General features: G+C 45.3%; 5 protein-coding genes across 6 annotated transcripts; 1 reads left to right on the top strand and 4 right to left on the bottom strand.

Moving 5' to 3' along the window:
- Positions 1–353: 353 nt before the first annotated feature.
- LOC6545302 (protein tantalus) lies at positions 354–2,117 on the bottom strand. 2 transcript variants are annotated; one of them, XM_026977621.1, is made up of 3 exons: positions 1,792–2,117; positions 1,529–1,633; positions 354–1,476 (listed from the first exon to the last, which is right to left on the bottom strand). In XM_026977621.1, exons 2-3 carry the CDS (start codon positions 1,582–1,584, stop codon positions 636–638), a joined length of 897 nt encoding a protein of 298 aa, XP_026833422.1. In that variant the 5' UTR covers positions 1,585–1,633; positions 1,792–2,117; the 3' UTR covers positions 354–635. The 2 variants fall into 2 exon arrangements, with proteins under 2 accessions (XP_026833422.1, XP_001972060.1); XM_001972024.3 differs by having other exon boundaries at positions 1,529–1,618.
- Positions 2,118–2,785: 668 nt separating this feature from the next.
- On the top strand, positions 2,786–3,636 carry LOC6545301 (serine protease 1). Its single transcript, XM_001972023.3, has one exon. The coding sequence runs from the start codon at positions 2,809–2,811 to the stop codon at positions 3,595–3,597; it is 789 nt and encodes a 262-aa protein (XP_001972059.1). The 5' UTR covers positions 2,786–2,808; the 3' UTR covers positions 3,598–3,636.
- Positions 3,637–3,995: 359 nt separating this feature from the next.
- Positions 3,996–4,920, bottom strand: LOC6545300 (serine protease 1). Its single transcript, XM_001972022.3, has one exon. The coding sequence runs from the start codon at positions 4,889–4,891 to the stop codon at positions 4,082–4,084; it is 810 nt and encodes a 269-aa protein (XP_001972058.2). The 5' UTR covers positions 4,892–4,920; the 3' UTR covers positions 3,996–4,081.
- A 605-nt stretch (positions 4,921–5,525) lies between these two features.
- LOC6545299 (serine protease 1) lies at positions 5,526–6,524 on the bottom strand. The gene is made up of 2 exons (XM_001972021.3): positions 6,218–6,524; positions 5,526–6,122 (listed from the first exon to the last, which is right to left on the bottom strand). The coding sequence occupies exons 1-2, from the start codon at positions 6,475–6,477 to the stop codon at positions 5,558–5,560; spliced, it is 825 nt and encodes a 274-aa protein (XP_001972057.1). The 5' UTR covers positions 6,478–6,524; the 3' UTR covers positions 5,526–5,557.
- Positions 6,525–14,587: 8,063 nt separating this feature from the next.
- LOC6545298 (serine protease 1) lies at positions 14,588–15,585 on the bottom strand. The gene is made up of 2 exons (XM_001972020.3): positions 15,257–15,585; positions 14,588–15,194 (listed from the first exon to the last, which is right to left on the bottom strand). The coding sequence occupies exons 1-2, from the start codon at positions 15,511–15,513 to the stop codon at positions 14,639–14,641; spliced, it is 813 nt and encodes a 270-aa protein (XP_001972056.1). The 5' UTR covers positions 15,514–15,585; the 3' UTR covers positions 14,588–14,638.
- Positions 15,586–15,736: the final 151 nt, after the last annotated feature.

Raw genomic sequence — 15,736 nt, 5'->3', positions numbered from 1 at the left:
CCTCGGTGCGTTTCGCTTCCGTTTCGCATTCGAATTGGATTTATTAGTTTATTTTAGTGTTCCTCGTTAGCGCTCTGTTAACCGCCCCAAATCGGTCTTTATAGCCTATTATATCACGAATTTGGCACCTCTGTTTCAGCTACAATTTGGGGAACTGATAACTAGACCGCAAATTAATACGAAACCAAACCGAGTTAAATTATAAAGACATCTTAAAAAAGGATTTTATTTTTGTCCAATAAATTATAAAGCCTAACACATAAAGCATATTCATTACCTAAAAGAAATTCAAGCATGAATCCCACAGTATTTCATTGCTCTTACAACATTTTCCGAACGACAGTGGATGGATATGTATTTTCATCTTTTATTTATTATCTTAATGGCTAGGCACAGAATCGTATTCTATGGCTAGATAAGTTAGTTCTAGGTATAGCTCTTATTTTGTTCTCTTTTACATGCTATTTACACTCATATAACTTTTATGGGGCTTAAGAGTAAGGTATGTTGTAAACCAAACGAACGTAAAACCTAACTTCATAATTGGTATCAGTACATTTGTTTTTGGGCACTATTAGCTAGTTCTAATGCGATGAAGAATAGTGGGGGCGCATTTAATAGATCATTCAGTCTCTCTACTCAAAGCCCGCCGGTTGCATGAGGAACTGGTGTTGGCTGCTCATTGCCGGCAGCTGTATGTCTTCCATGGTCATGGATGTCTTGGGGATCTCGATGGTCTCCACTGAACTTCCCGCTCCTCCATCATCCCCCTCCAGCATGGCACTGTCGAAGCTCTTATTGAGGCGATCGTGGAACTCGGTCATGGAGATTTTCTTGAGTGCGAAGCGCTTGCCAAAGGTCTTCTTCACCTTCTGGCGGCGCCTCTTCGACAGGATTTTGTTCTTGTTCAGACCATCGCTGAAGGATATGGCCCGGCGAAGTTTGCGACCCCAAACCTTGACTACCTTCACTTGGCTGCTGATGGAGCACTCCTCGCTGTCGTCCTCAGCATCGGCGGCATTCTCGTCGCTGGGTTCCTCGAAGATTGTCTCCAGATTGGTGGGCGTGAACTTTTTCATGCGCTTGCTGGTGTAGATCTTTTCAATGCTCTTAAGCGTTTGAGCATTTGTGTTCAGCTCTTTGCGTTGCTTCTTTTTGACGGGTTTCATGATGGCGCTGCAGATCCGGTTGAAGTTGTCCTTGGACACCCTGGCGGGCATCCTGCGACGGGCCACGCCCGCTCGAGCTCCAAAAGTGGAACTTCGTCTGGATGATCCACTGATGCAATCGCTGTCGTCATCATTGTCCTCGCAGCGACTCAACTGGGAGTCGACATCGTCGGAGTCTTGCGATGGACTGCTGACATTGTCATCGGAATCAGGTGCAGCTATGGGCTCGGATGTGTCCTGCATCTCCTCCATGTCCGACATGGCCATCTCCTTCAGTCGCCACGAGAGATTCGAGCTGGTGGATGACCTGAATTGAGGGTTTTCAGGGTGGTTCCCGGTAGATGTATTCTAAGGCTCACCTGTTCTCCTTTGGTTGAAACGTGATTTTGGCAAAGTCGTAGACAATGTTATCCATTATATGTGCCGTTGAACTCTAGAAATACTCATTCCTGAAAGCATGAAAACTGAATGCATATGTACATATGTATGTATAGTTTTCTATTTCTGTGGAAAGTTTGATTTCCTGTGTATTAGCTCAAAGATATCAGTTGATGATATCAGCTCTGCTAAGTAACTTGAAACAGGGTTCTAGGAAGTCAAAGATTACCTATAGTTTACTAACCTTTCTAAAATAGCGCATTTCCTTGTTGTTAAACCTTTTTTTCTGCAGGCGTCTGTCTGAAAATGCAGATCTTTGTCACTCCGGGGGGTAATTTATCGGCAAATTGTTATTTTAAGCAAAATGTATCGCTGCCCAATTGGGTTTTTCCTGAAATCTGGCTTCAGCTATATGCAAAGATGCCGCAAAGTCCTATTTTGCATACAATTAAATGGCAAAATTACAACTTTTGTGTTCTTTTTGTAAAATAAACAGCTTGGATTAGAGCTGGTTCAACCACTCACAATACTATCGATAAGTCGAGTATTCGGGTTCGGCCAACAGCGATAGTTCCGGATAAATGAGTAGCTATCGATTTTTTACTGTGAAGTCAAAGCTTGCGGTACTTTCAAAAACATTTTATCAATAGAATTCAATAGCTTGAAAGCATATTTAAGGTGAATCAAATATCATAGCTTCCTAATGAAAATGTCGTATATTATGCTCTGCTGTTCAACTGAGCAGAGTAAAAATGTGGCAAGGCCAAATGGGTGGTGCAGTCGCTTACTAAAAGAGTGGCAGCACTGCTTGAAAGCAGCCGTTGCATTTGAATAGTTTAAGTGTGTTCCTATCCGAAAAAAATTCGTTCTAAGCTACTGTGTATTTTATCAAAAAGTTCAAAAGTGCACGCTGCACTTTATACACAAATAGCTGTTTATATTTGTGTAAAATACAATCGCTTTTCGGGTAAAGTCCTTTAGGATAATAACAATAAACCAATATATTTTATTGTCATAATAAATACAATTGTGACAAGCCTTCTTTGATAACAGGCACATTTAAATCTTATCGAGAGTGCCAATTTCCATTCGAAAGATTTCGTCCGGTTGGCTTAACTCCGCACACGAAACATGGCCCGTGGCTATCTGGGTGTTGTAAATAATGTTTCCAGCGGATTAATTCGTATTCAGTTGGAAAAAGGCCTATAAAAGTGGAGCCTTTGTTTGTTTTCGATTATTAGGTGTGCTAAACTTAAGTAAGATGAAGGTGCTAGCAGTTCTGCTTCTGGGGGTGATTGCCTCCGCCACGGCTTTCGAGAAGCCTGTTTTCTGGAAGGATGTGCCCGTGGGCAAGGCCTCGATCGAGGGTAGGATCACCATGGGATATCCTGCCTACGAGGGCAAGGTGCCCTACATTGTCGGCCTGGGCTTCAGCAAGAACGGTGGAGGCACCTGGTGCGGAGGCTCCATCATCGGCAACACCTGGGTGATGACCGCCAAGCACTGCACCGATGGCATGGAGTCGGTGACCATCTACTACGGAGCTCTCTGGCGCCTGCAGGCACAGTACACCCACTGGGTGGGACGTGGCGACTTCATCGAGCACGGATCTGGTGACATCTCCCTGATTCGCACCCCCCACGTGGACTTCTGGTCGCTGGTCAACAAGGTGGAGCTCCCCAGGTACGACGATCGCTACAACAACTACCAAGGCTGGTGGGCTCTGGTCTCCGGATGGGGCAAGACCTCCGACGATGTCGGCGTCTCTGAGTACCTGAACTGCGTGGATGTCCAGATCGGCGAGAACTCCGTGTGCGAGAACTACTATGGCAGCTTCTCCGGCGACCTGATCTGCATCCCCACGCCCGAGAACAAGGGCACCTGCAGCGGCGACTCCGGTGGCCCATTGGTTCTCCACGACGGCAACCGCCAGGTGGGCATCGTGTCCTTCGGCTCCTCCGCCGGCTGCCTCTCCAACGGTCCCAAGGGAATGGTGCGCGTCACCAGCTACCTGGACTGGATCCGCGACCACACCGGCATCTCTTACTAAAATGATCATTCAATAAATTTGCACTAAACGAAAATGAAAGGACTTCATTGATTTCCTTTACTGGCGATCAAGTTGCATAAGGGCTAATATATTTGAAGGAACTAAACTAAATATTGCATAAGGGCTTATATACCTCAAGGAACTAAGCTAAATATTGCATAAGGGCTTATATACCTCAAGGAACTAAACTAAATATTCCATTAGGGCTTATATACCTGAAGGAACTGAAGTAAATATTACATAAGGGCTAATATACCTGAAGGAACTAAGCTAAATATTACATAAGGACTTATATTCCTGAAGGAATTAAACTATTCAATATAAAATCCTGAAGTTTTGCAACATCATATAAAACGACATATAAGCTATTTAGAATAGATCATAGATCGTAGTATTTTTGTAATGTCAAAAGGATAACAAAGGACAACAAAGGATTTGGATGCACAATTGTATTTCGTTTATTTTCTTGAAATGGCGAAACTTATTAGTAAGAAATGCCAGTATGGTCACGGATCCAGTCCAAGTAGCTGGTCACTCGGGTCAATCCCTTGGGACTGTTGGACAGGCATCCCAAGGCGGATCCGAAGGACACGATGCCCACCTGGCGATTGCTGTCGTGGAGGACGAGTGGGCCGCCAGAGTCTCCGCCGCAGGAGCCCTTGTTGTCTGGCGTGGCATAGCACAGGTGGTTGGGGGTGATGAACGTGCTGCCGAAGTGCTCCACGCAGACGTTATTGTCCGATATCTGGATGTCCACGCAGTTGAGGTAGTCGGTCATTCCGCTGTTATCAGAGCTGGCGCCCCATCCGGAGAGCAGGGCCCACCAGCCGTAGAAGTTGTTGTAGCGATCATCGTACCTGGGCAGCTCCACCTTGTTGACCAGCGACCAGAAGTCCACGTGCGGTGTGCGGATCAGGCCGATGTCGTTGTGCAAGTTACCGGTATCGTACTGCGGATGGGTAATCAGATCCCATGAAACGTGGCTGAACTGCGGCTGGTTGCGCCACACAGCTCCATAGGCGATGTTCACGTAGCTGGCTCCGTGGGTGCAGTGGGCCGCCGTGAGTATCCATTCGTGGCCAATGATCGAGCCGCCGCAGAACCAGCCACCACCGCTTCCGTTATCGAAGAGCAGGGAAACGATGTAGGGCACCTTTCCCTCGTAAGCCGGATATCCATTGGTGATACGTCCGTTGATCTTCTTCTCCGCGGGCATGTCCTTTACGGGGACAGGCGTTTCTAGAGCCGCCGCCAAGGCAAAAGCCGAAATTATCAGAACACCAAGCACCTTCATCGCCTTATAAGTTTTCCACTGGAAGCCAATCCCCTGCCTGTACTTGTTTATATAGTCTCCAGAATGAGTGGGTCTATTGGTTCTACATTTTCGTAATCAGTCTGGTCGAAGATTTACGATTTCCTTTCTTATTCGATTATTTCGAATGTCATGCAAGATACTTTGTATATATATACTTTGGGCAAAGATGTTCAATAAAAGAGGTACTTGAAGAATAAAAGGGCTCGCTGAAAAGTATGCAACAGTTATAAGAATGCTTTTCCGACCGTAGTTTGTTTGTCAATACGATGTCACGTCCCTTTTAACGCTCACAGTTCCGAAAAATAAAATTTTCTAAAATTTTAGTTGTGGTTTTTCCAAATTCTATCGATATGCCAGAAAAGTCTTACAATAACGTCCTTCCACTAGCTGAGTAACGGGTATCTGATAGTCGTGAAATTCGACTATAGCGCCTTGTTGTTAGCTAAAAAGTATGCTACAAAATAAATTTGAATTATGTTATAAACAAAACAAATTTATTTTTCTGCAATTGACCAAAGGAACCAACTGGGTAATTCTTTGGACATCCTGCGCTGGATACAAATTTTTTCAAATTAGTTCTGCAGAAGTTTCCCCAGAAGTGAAGAGTCGTTGCTTTAGTCAATAATCGCTTTATTCATGATGTGCTTAGTAGGAAACGCCGGAGTTGCTCTTGATCCAGTCCAAGTAGCTGGTCACACGGGTGAAGCCAGCAGGGGCACCGGACTCGCAACCAGCGCTGGACACGAAGGAGGTGACACCGATGAGCTTCTTGTTGCTGCTGAGGACCAGTGGGCCGCCGGAGTCGCCGTTGCAGGTGGAGATCTTGTTGGGGGTAGCAACGCAAATCACCTTGGAGGTGGCGATCAGAGAGCCATAGGTGCCCTGGCAGGCTTCGACGGACACAACATTGAAGACATCGTACTGCAGGGTGTTAGCGACGCCGGAGGCAGAATCGGAAGTCTTGCCCCATCCGGAGGCAATGGCCTGCTGGCCGGCGTAGGTGGAGTAGGTGCCGGCGAGTGCGGGCAGCTCAACCTTGTTGATGTCGCTGGTGAAGGAAACCGATGGGGTCTTGATCAGGGAGATGTCGTTCCTCAGCACAGCCGAGTTGTAGCTGGCATGCTGGATGAAGCTGGAGCTGGAGACGGTCTGGGTCAGCTTGGCGTTGGTGCGCACGGTGGCTCCGTAGTAGATGGTCACAGAGGAGGCACTGAAACAGGTAGCACGCGTTATAGTTAACAACTCATATAATCATATAGGTATTTTAATTCAGCGAGCTGTTTCCTTCAAAGGGAGAGTACTCACCCAGAGGTGCAGTGAGCAGCAGTCAGAACCCAGGCGTTGTCGATGATGGAACCACCGCACCACCAGCTGCCGCTGGAGCTGCCGAAGCTTAGTCCCACCTGGTAGGGGAACTGGCCGGCAACGGCGGTCTTGCCGTTGGTGATGCGACCCTCGATCGTGGCCACGGCGGGCAGGTCACGGGGATGGATCGGCAGCTGCTGGGGCAGCAGACCGGCGGAGGCGGTGGCCAGAGCAAGGGCGAAGACTACGAGCACTTTCATGATGGTCGGAGAACGAATGATTCTACACCGGCCACGGCTTCACTTTTATACAATTCAACTGGAACGCTTATCGTTGGCCGGCCTCTTGTGTTCTGACCAAGTCATTTCTGTTTATTCGCGTGAAATGGCTTATCAGTTGTGGATGTCGGCCAAAAAGGATGTAGACCTACTTATTGTCTTTGATTGACCGGAGCCAAAAAAGTATCTGCTCTTATCGCACTGGTAGGAGACGGTGGTCAGATTGCACACCGCAGGCTTTCAATTAAACGCACTTCACAGGCGAACTGGCGGCAAACGTCGCCCACTCGTCTGATAAGTGGTAAGTGATAAGTGTGAAGTGTTAAGTGATAAGCATAGATTTCGCTAAACAACGGCAGTGATATTTAGCCAAACGGACGACTTTGGCTGACTTTTGCACTGGTTTTGGGTGAATATTTATAGCTGGAAAAACCGGCTAAGCGAAATCGGTTTAATCGAATTATTTGATTACTTTCGGGAGCCATCGATCAGAAATTGTTTACGGCGACACTCACCGCAGTCGAGTGGGTGAAATTCCCAGTGATTATCTGATGGTCGGACCCAAATCGTATTAAGCATACGCAGCGGTGTGCCAAACTTGCCAACTCATTCGGGTGGGCGGGCAAAGATGACAGTGGCAAGTTGAATCTGGGAAATTGAAATCAAATCGTCTTACGTGTCCGGCATGCAAAAGCACACCGGATTTTGGGGCCACTCTGCGGAGCAGGATCCTGCCGGACATTAGCACATAAAAACAATTCATTGCCTTTCGTGCTGACACATGTAGTGTGTAGTTGCTGTCGGGCAGTGACTTTTGTGGGCTACAGTGCGTGTCTGGGCCATAAATGCCAAGCATAAAGTAGATTTCATCTTCAAGGAGAGGCGAACACTTTGGCCTGCAGAATTTTTCATTTATTTAATCCCTATATTAACTGCATTTTATTGATTTTACTCTGCCGCTCGTTTTGTTTGCCCTGCACTGTTGGGCGCTTTTATGCTTGCTTCTTTCGCTGATTGTGGGAAATTTCGCTTCTTTTGTCTCAGACTCTCTCCCCCACTGGAGGAACAAAGGAAACTAATTTTCCCGAAATATTTGCTCTCGTTGTTTTGGGAGCAGCATTTTTAAAGCAATCCACAAGTAAAAAAGGGCCGCACTTTAAATTGCTGGCAGAGACGTATGTAATACACTTATACTAGTACTCCCATATAAATGTATATTACGTATACGTAATGCGCTCACCCGACACACACGCTTATTAGACGCATTTCCGGCTGCGACAACGACAGCCTGAACAACAATGTCCAGTCCTTTCGGATAAAAGGAGCACTCGGCTTGCCAAGCAGTTGCGTAGAAGGGGGCGAGCAGGAAAAGGATACGAATATTCATCAGGATATGGCTGCGCCCCTGGCTCAAGTGGATATGAACACAGTTGGGGCAAAAATAATAGCAAGCAAAAGGCAGAGAAATAGATATGCCAATTTACTAACCTTTCGATACAAGTTTTCATATTAAATATTTGAATATTTCCACAAACAAATTTTTATATTAATACAAGTTTTAAATGAAGTTGTAGTTCTTATATTCGTGAACTAATTATACTTAGATCGCATATGAAAATATACAAAAATATACCCATACATGTGTGTTCGGGTCCTTAGGATGGCATTTCAAATGTCCCCCAGTGTGCGCGCTCCTTTGACGAGGAAAAGAAAAAGGACGAGACGACGACGACGACAAACAAGATTGCAGCAATAAAATTTCGACAAGTGAACAACAAATGATAAACGAAGCAGCAGCTTGGGATAAAAAGCAGCGGCGGCAGCGAAGGGAGCAGCTCCCGGAGAGGTCAGTCAGTTGGTTCTGTTGGGGAGCACTTGAAATGCTGGTGGCTGGCCAAGGACTCCGTCCGGCTCACTTCAACCGGGCTTGGCCCACTCCGGGACGACCATCTAATGTGAGCCGCATCGATTACGCTTCCACTGGCACTCGGATTGTGTGTTTTGGCTGTCGCTATTCCCCCAATCCAATAATGTTGAAACGGGCACTTGGAGAAATATACAGAAAAGCACTGTTAACGTGTACTTAAAACGCTTTCAGGGTCCCTATCGAAAATAATAGCTGAATCCTTTATAAAAAATAAAAGTAAAATACTTGATAAAATTGCTGGCTTAATAGCTAGCGAAGTATGTCAATCTGAAGGATATTGCTTGGATCATTATGATTTTAATTTCTTTCCGCGCTTTTGAGCAGTGCAGCAAATATCGTTGAGCTAAGTTTTTTGTATTAAATTGTGATGAAAATGTCCCTGTGCCTGCGGTCAGCCCAAGAAATCCGTCTCCGACTCCTTGTTGACCAGAATTAATGACAACTGTCTGGCCCAGCTGACCCGCCCAAACTGCTCTCATCTTGGTGCTGTCGCAGATGACTTATCACCGGGAACTATGTCTATTTTCTGCTATAATTCAAATTGCTTTTCGGGATGTCAACAGCAGCCGCCTCATTAATCATGCCTCCCGGAATAGTCATAGTCTCACATTGCGTATGAGTAATGTCCTTCGCAGCCACCTTTTCGGCAGGTTCCGAAACTTGCCAGCAACTTATCGCCTCATTTTATATCATCCCATTTTCAAGATGTTACTCAAACCTCCCTCTAAAATGCATTGCAAAAGTTTGCCATATATATATATTTTTTTTTTCAAAATGCAATTTGCCGCTGCACTTTGCTTGGTAAGTAGAGATGTTAGAGTGACTCACGTTTGAAGGGAACACCCTACCCTCAATTCTGCGACCCAAGTTAACCCGGGACTTAGCAGGTCCCGGGAATTGGTCAAAGTTTTGTGTTGCAGTTTGTCAACTCGTTTTTAATGCGCGATGTATTGAAAAAGTTTGATTAGGGAGCAGCTGGCAGACTGAGGAGCTCCTTCCAGGTGCCGAACCCAACCTGAGTGCAATTTCGCACCAGAAAACTTGATAAAAAGGGAGCTTAGCGGCGAATGGATGGCGGCGGTTGAGGTGGTGAGCATTGCACATACGCCCTGTTGTACCGATGCTGTGGCATCGACCAACTGTCAATATTCTGACACAAATCCGGCGAACAGACGACAAACACAAGTGGCCAACATTACATTTTATGCGCTGGGATCAAACTAAGTTATTATATGGGGATACATAAAAGTATATGTACATGTATGAATATCGACTTGGCTGGGCAAATATTTGAGGGAAACGCACAGCGTGGACAATTTTTGCCTTCTCTGTGATTTTCTATCAATAAGCTGACGGCATCCCGTCGACTTTTGCATATGAGAAGGCTCAGCCTTTTTCCAGCTCGAAATATATAAATATAAATTCCTGCCATGCAAACAAATCCTTTTCGATAGATTGCTTTTGGCTTGGTTCCTTTATTTTTTCGCCACCGTCGCTTTTTATTATTGTGTGCCAACGCCAGGGATTTTTGTCTACTATGACAATTGGATTTTCACGGAGTGAAAGACGAAGTTGCTTGGATGTTTCGAGGCGAAACAAGTACGTGTCCCCATCGGAGGTGGTACTTGCCAGCTTATTGGCATTGGCACATTGGGGTATCGAAAAAAGAAGAAAAAATACAAAATGATTTCGCTCGGCCCGCATCAATGACTTGTGAATACTCACTGCGAATTCATCCTATTGTTCCGGGCATTCTTGGCACCGAACATTGCAACTTTCCTTTGTGTCCCTGCAGTGTCTTGTCTGCCAGAATTTGAATGCAGCCTGTTATTTTGGTCGAGCATAGTTAATATCCTGTGCAGACTGCTCATTCAGTCGGGAATCTCCTTTGTTGCGACTTCATTAATGCCTCGAATTTATGAAATATCTCCGCATTCCGCTTGATGTAATGCTTGGCTCTTGTTTGTGTCGGAAAACATATAACTACTCATCAAATTTTAGCATGCGATTATTTATATGCATATGCAGCTGGGTCTGGCAAATGCTTTATGGCGCTTATAAACATTTTGTTTGCCAATATATTTTTTGGTTTCTGCTCTGGCTCGTGCCGCACTTGCTCTTGTTGTAATTTCGGTTTATTGTTTTCTATATATTTTTCTGCTTGAACGCACTAAAAGCCACTCCACTGCCAGTCAACCATTCAATCCACCTTCCTCTGGACGGGTTCCTCCCATATTTCCTCCTCGATGCCGGCATTTGTTTGTTTTATGTCTTTATTTTGTGCCCTGCCGGAGGAGCAAAGTATTATTATTTTTTGCCCTGCTCCTTCTGCTCCTCCTGCTGCTCTGGCTCTCCTTTTTTACTGAGTGATGGCTCTAGGTAATGCCAGGATACCAGATACCAGATACCAGGATGCTAGGATGGAGGCATGGGGATTTCGGTGAGTGCTCTCTGAGCGGCTTTGCATATGGCCGTGAGTGTGTGGACTATCTACTTGATATGTGCGGAGCTTTTGGGGAAATTTTCGAGACCCGGAGATGTTTCAATTATTGTTACCGTTGTTAGCCCAAAAGCAAACGCACTTCCTTAAGTATTCCTCGAGTTCCGTCTATAGCCAGAAAGTAAGCCATTAACTTTTCCCGTCAATCAATTGTCACTCCCAAAGGGAAAACAAGAGGCAGGAAAAAAGCAACACGAAAACAAAAGGCACGAGACCATGACAAGACATTTTACTTTCATGTGAATGAAATGAAATCAAGAGAAAAGGCGAAGTATGTTTTCGACAGATGAAAAGGTTGACTAAGGATTGCTCTAACAAGCGATTTGTTTGGTTTTATTTCTCAAGAAACAAATAATGTTTCGATACTAATAAACCCGTAGTCATTTTTATCATTCTGAAAGTTACAACCAAAGCTGATAAGTGGCATTTTTTATCTGAGACTCCATCGCCATCTAAGATTCTAAGCACCTCAGGTATTTGGTGAGGTGAAGATACCCTCTCTTAATTTCGATAGGCTTCCGGAATATCTGAACACTACTGATAAGAAATCAATTTTTATCGTAATATAATACGTTTTAATGTGTTCTTATCAGAGGAAAGTCACTAGAGACATTTGAATGAATTGCATAAAAGCAGAAGCTATCATATCATAACTTATCGCAAGTCGACATTTCCATTGAGAATAAATACAAAAATATTTATGGTTATTCGCACTATGGAATCAAAATATTAGCCATTTCCTTTGCCCCAAAATGAGGAAATTAAACAGCTGAACGGCTTGAAACTGAATTGGAAATCTGCAGTTCATCAAAGGAACCCACTTGGAGCAGAACAAGTATCGCCACTCCATCAGAAGTCAAGGCAAAACTCTTTGTCTCCGGTTCCGAACAAAAAACCAGCGAACTTTGCCGTCAAGTCATTGTGGTGGATGCTGGGTGAACTTGTTTTCGAGCGTTGGTGGTTCAAGTGGAGCCACCAGCAGCGCCGCACCAGGACCCAAGTGCTGTTTGGATTTCATTATACAATTATCTTGTTACCAGAAATAATGGTGTCGAGCCGGGCAACATGCCAAAAGCATTCAATGAGCCCGATGCGCCTTCCACTTACCCCGGCTGCCACTCGGTGGGTGGACTGCCAGTCACTCAGTCAGTTATCCCCAGTTAGCCCAGCCCAATCCCTGCCAGATTCGCACACACACACATGTGGGCAAGCCGGATGCTGAGCGCGTTAGGAAAAGCAGGAAGTCATTAGCCGAAAAAACTCTGGTGATGGCGGTTCCAACTGGGGTTGCAAGCAGCCAGTAATGCGATAAATAAATGAAAATGTTTGAGTTAAATGAATTAAGTGTGTGATACTCGGGCTGTGTGTGTGTTTGTTTGTGTCTCTTGGTTTTGGCATGGGGCTTTTTCGCTAGAAACACTTTCGGTGTTGTCCTGTCATCGCAAGTGACTTGGGGTTGTTAAGTGCTGAAGCAATAGTAATTGTTTGGCGCTTAATTAGCCGAACATCATTCGAAGGGGTTAAGAAAGTGCCAGTCAACCAGTCAAACTTGCCCCTGAGTTAAATTATTTCCCTGACTATAACATTAAAATCATTAAGGCAGAAATTTCATCCTAGTCATCCTAGACTTCCTGAAGTGGTTACCCAGAAGTTCAAAGTAATGCGGTTAGGAAGGCCGTAACTAAAGTTATTTAATATGTTTTAATGTCACTTTTGCATCAAAAGCAACCGCATGTATAATGAAACCCAATTATTTCAATAATTTGGTCAGTTAGTCTTAGAGTTAATGCACAGAAGTGTTAAAAGTGGTTAAATGCTAAAGAATCACTTTGCTTTATTTCTGTTTTGTAAGTAAGTTAGAAGGGCTTGAAGTCCCTCTTTCTGTGCTAATTAACTTATCCCACTGATATGTGGTCCTATTTGGTAAAACTATTTGAAGCCATGGTCATTTTCGCTATGTGCTGACCTCGAAATGCTGAGCTTGCAGATGTGTAAACGTCTGCTCTGGTTTTTTGATTTTTTCGGTTGGCTAATTTTGACTCCATTTAATTAATTATGTAGCCGACTCATGGCCCCGCCAAAAATCGTTAATTAAGTTGATTGCTTTGAATTGGCTGGCATTTATTAGCCAGGATTGCGTTGTTGACTCCCCGGTCGAAAAGTCCTTTCGCCCCACCCGTTTTATTCGGCCATAATTGATGAGCTGACAGTACGTTAATTGATTTTGCTCTGCGCTTAGAGCTTCCTATACGGTGCGAGAATTGATTTTATTAGCTGCCACATGGAACGGACATAAATATTTAATTGGTGCGAACTGGGTCAGAGGTCAAAAGGAAGTCGCACTGATGTCGATGAACCAACTTGGCTTTGATTGCCCCGCTCACCGGAATGGTGAAGATAGTGAATCACTATCATTGGACCAATAAATAAATTGCAACTTTAAGTTAATACACGTCAGATTAACAAAAGCAAAAACTAAACTTTACACACCCTCAAGAGTTAAAGAAATATTTCATCTGTGTATGTCCGCCGGCTGGCAAAATTGATAACCAACAGAGCAAGTCGAAGAAATCCACTTGACCAACTGACTGCCATTGGCGAGCAACAGAAATGGCCCAAACGAAGTTGACTTCAATCAGCAGGGAAGTGAAGTTTGTGGCAAGAAGGAGGCGAAGTTCAATCAGAGCATTGCGACTGCGAAAAGTGGATTTTAAATAAAAAACTTTGGCCATAAACACTCGTTGTCCGCTTTCCGGGTTGACATTTTAACTAACTTTGTCCGCATATGCACACATACACATACCCACACTGAAAGCCGTAGTAACTTCTGCGTTTTTTATTTCGACTGGCTATGTATGATATTTTGTCATATCTAAACCACAGCATACGAGTGCAGGAAACTTTTTGTGCTGTCATAAATTTCCGCAATGCAAACATTTATCAGCACGACTGGACCCCTTAACCCTCCACTGGGCGTGGGGGTCTGCCCTTCCAGCCGGCTTCCACTTTCAAGCTCAGCTGCTGCTATTTTCCCTGACTGACTTTGTTATGTCTCTGGATCTGGATCTGGTTTTCGGTTCCAGTTTCTGTCCCCGTCTCCATGTTTTGTCCTTTGCCGGCTGGCTCGTGTTGAGTAAATGCTTTTTATGCGGAACCGCAGGACCATCTGGTGCGGACTGGATTTTGGGCATCACCTGCCATGCTCTTACATGTGAGGATTCTGCACTGTTAGAAAATGCTATGAAAAAGTTCTCGAATTTAATGGGCTGCGAATAAAAGGTGACACATGCATGGCAGCAACTTTCGTCATTTCTTTAAATGCTTCGTAATAATTCAACTGTTGACATATTGTCTGCCTTTTTTCTTTCAACTTTCACTTGAAACTTTTACTCAACTTTTTAGCTTTTATTGTGTCGTTAGGCAATTTAATGAATTTTAATGAGAAACTGCTTGGTCCTGCATTCCATTTTATTTGTCAAGAACTAATATATCAGTCAAAAATAATATTGGCACATACTAACTATATTTTAAATTGATTCAAAAAAGAGACAGAGCCTGTAGAACACAAGTCCTCTTTTGATCAAAATGAAGCAAACTAAATTAATACTTGTTATTGTACGAAATAAACATGTGTGTCCCGCCATAGAATTACAAACACTTGGAAGTTTTTCGAAATGATTTTTATTTTTGCAAGATATTTAGTTCCTGTCTCCTTCTTAGGCGCTAGTGTTGTCCTGGATCCAGTTCAAGTAGCTGGTCAAACGGGTGAAGGCAGCGGGGTAGCCCTTCTGGCAACCGGCAGCGGCACCGAACGAGGTCAGACCGATCTGGACCTTGGATTGCTTGAGGACCAGAGGACCGCCGGAGTCACCGTTGCAGGTGGACTGGCCGTTGGGGGTGGCGACGCAGATGTTGGAGGAGGTCACGATCGAGGAGCCGTAGGTGTTGGCGCAGACGGAGTTGGCGATCACAGTCAGATCGACGAACTGGAGGTTGGTGGCCACGCCGCTGTTGTCGCTGGTGCGTCCCCATCCGGAGGCGACAGCCACCTCACCGGTGTAGGTCGAGTAGGAGTTGGCGATGCTGGGCAGCGCGACAGGGGCGATCTTGCTGCTGTAGGAGACGGCGGGGATCTTGATCAGGGAGATGTCGTTCAGCAGCTTAGCGCTGTTCCAGCCGGAGTGGATGATGATGTTGGAGCTGGACACGGTTTGGGTAACCTCGGCGGAGGTACGCACGGTGGCGCCCAGGTAGACAGTCACGGACTGAACTCTGCGATAGATCAATCAAACAGTTGGTTAGGACTGGTAATAGGATTGGTAAGAGACACTTACCCGTCGGTACAGTGAGCAGCGGTCAGGACGAAGGAGTTGCTGATCAGGGAGCCACCGCACCAGGCGCTGGACAGAGCACTCAGCTTCAGGGAAAGTCCCACCTGGTAGGGGAACTGGCCGACGGCGGCGTTGCTTCCTCCGGTGATGCGACCTCCGATGTCGCCGACCACGGGCATCTCACGGTTGCGGAGCTGCAGCTCCGGCTCGGGGAAGGCGGAGGCGGCCACGGCCAAGGCAAGGATGATCAGGAACTTCATCTTGGGAATTGTTGCTTGTTCAGTTAGTGGAACTCAACTGGTTGACCAAGGCCCAGCTGGGCTTTTTTATACTGGCCAGGTCGCGTCTGGGATTGGGTTGCAATTCAGAAACAAAGCGCTCCCGATAAGATAGGACCACTAAAGGCGGTTCGAACTACTCGTATGTTACCTTATCTGTTGAGATTTTGTGCGGAAGATATGAATGAATGAGCTTTAGCCACAC

The sequence above is a fragment of the Drosophila erecta genome, unplaced genomic scaffold (genome assembly GCF_003286155.1).
Source record: "Drosophila erecta strain 14021-0224.00,06,07 unplaced genomic scaffold, DereRS2 tig00000021-arrow-pilon, whole genome shotgun sequence".
NCBI lineage: Eukaryota > Metazoa > Arthropoda > Insecta > Diptera > Drosophilidae > Drosophila > Drosophila erecta.
This window is presented reverse-complemented; position numbering and strand designations above follow the sequence as displayed.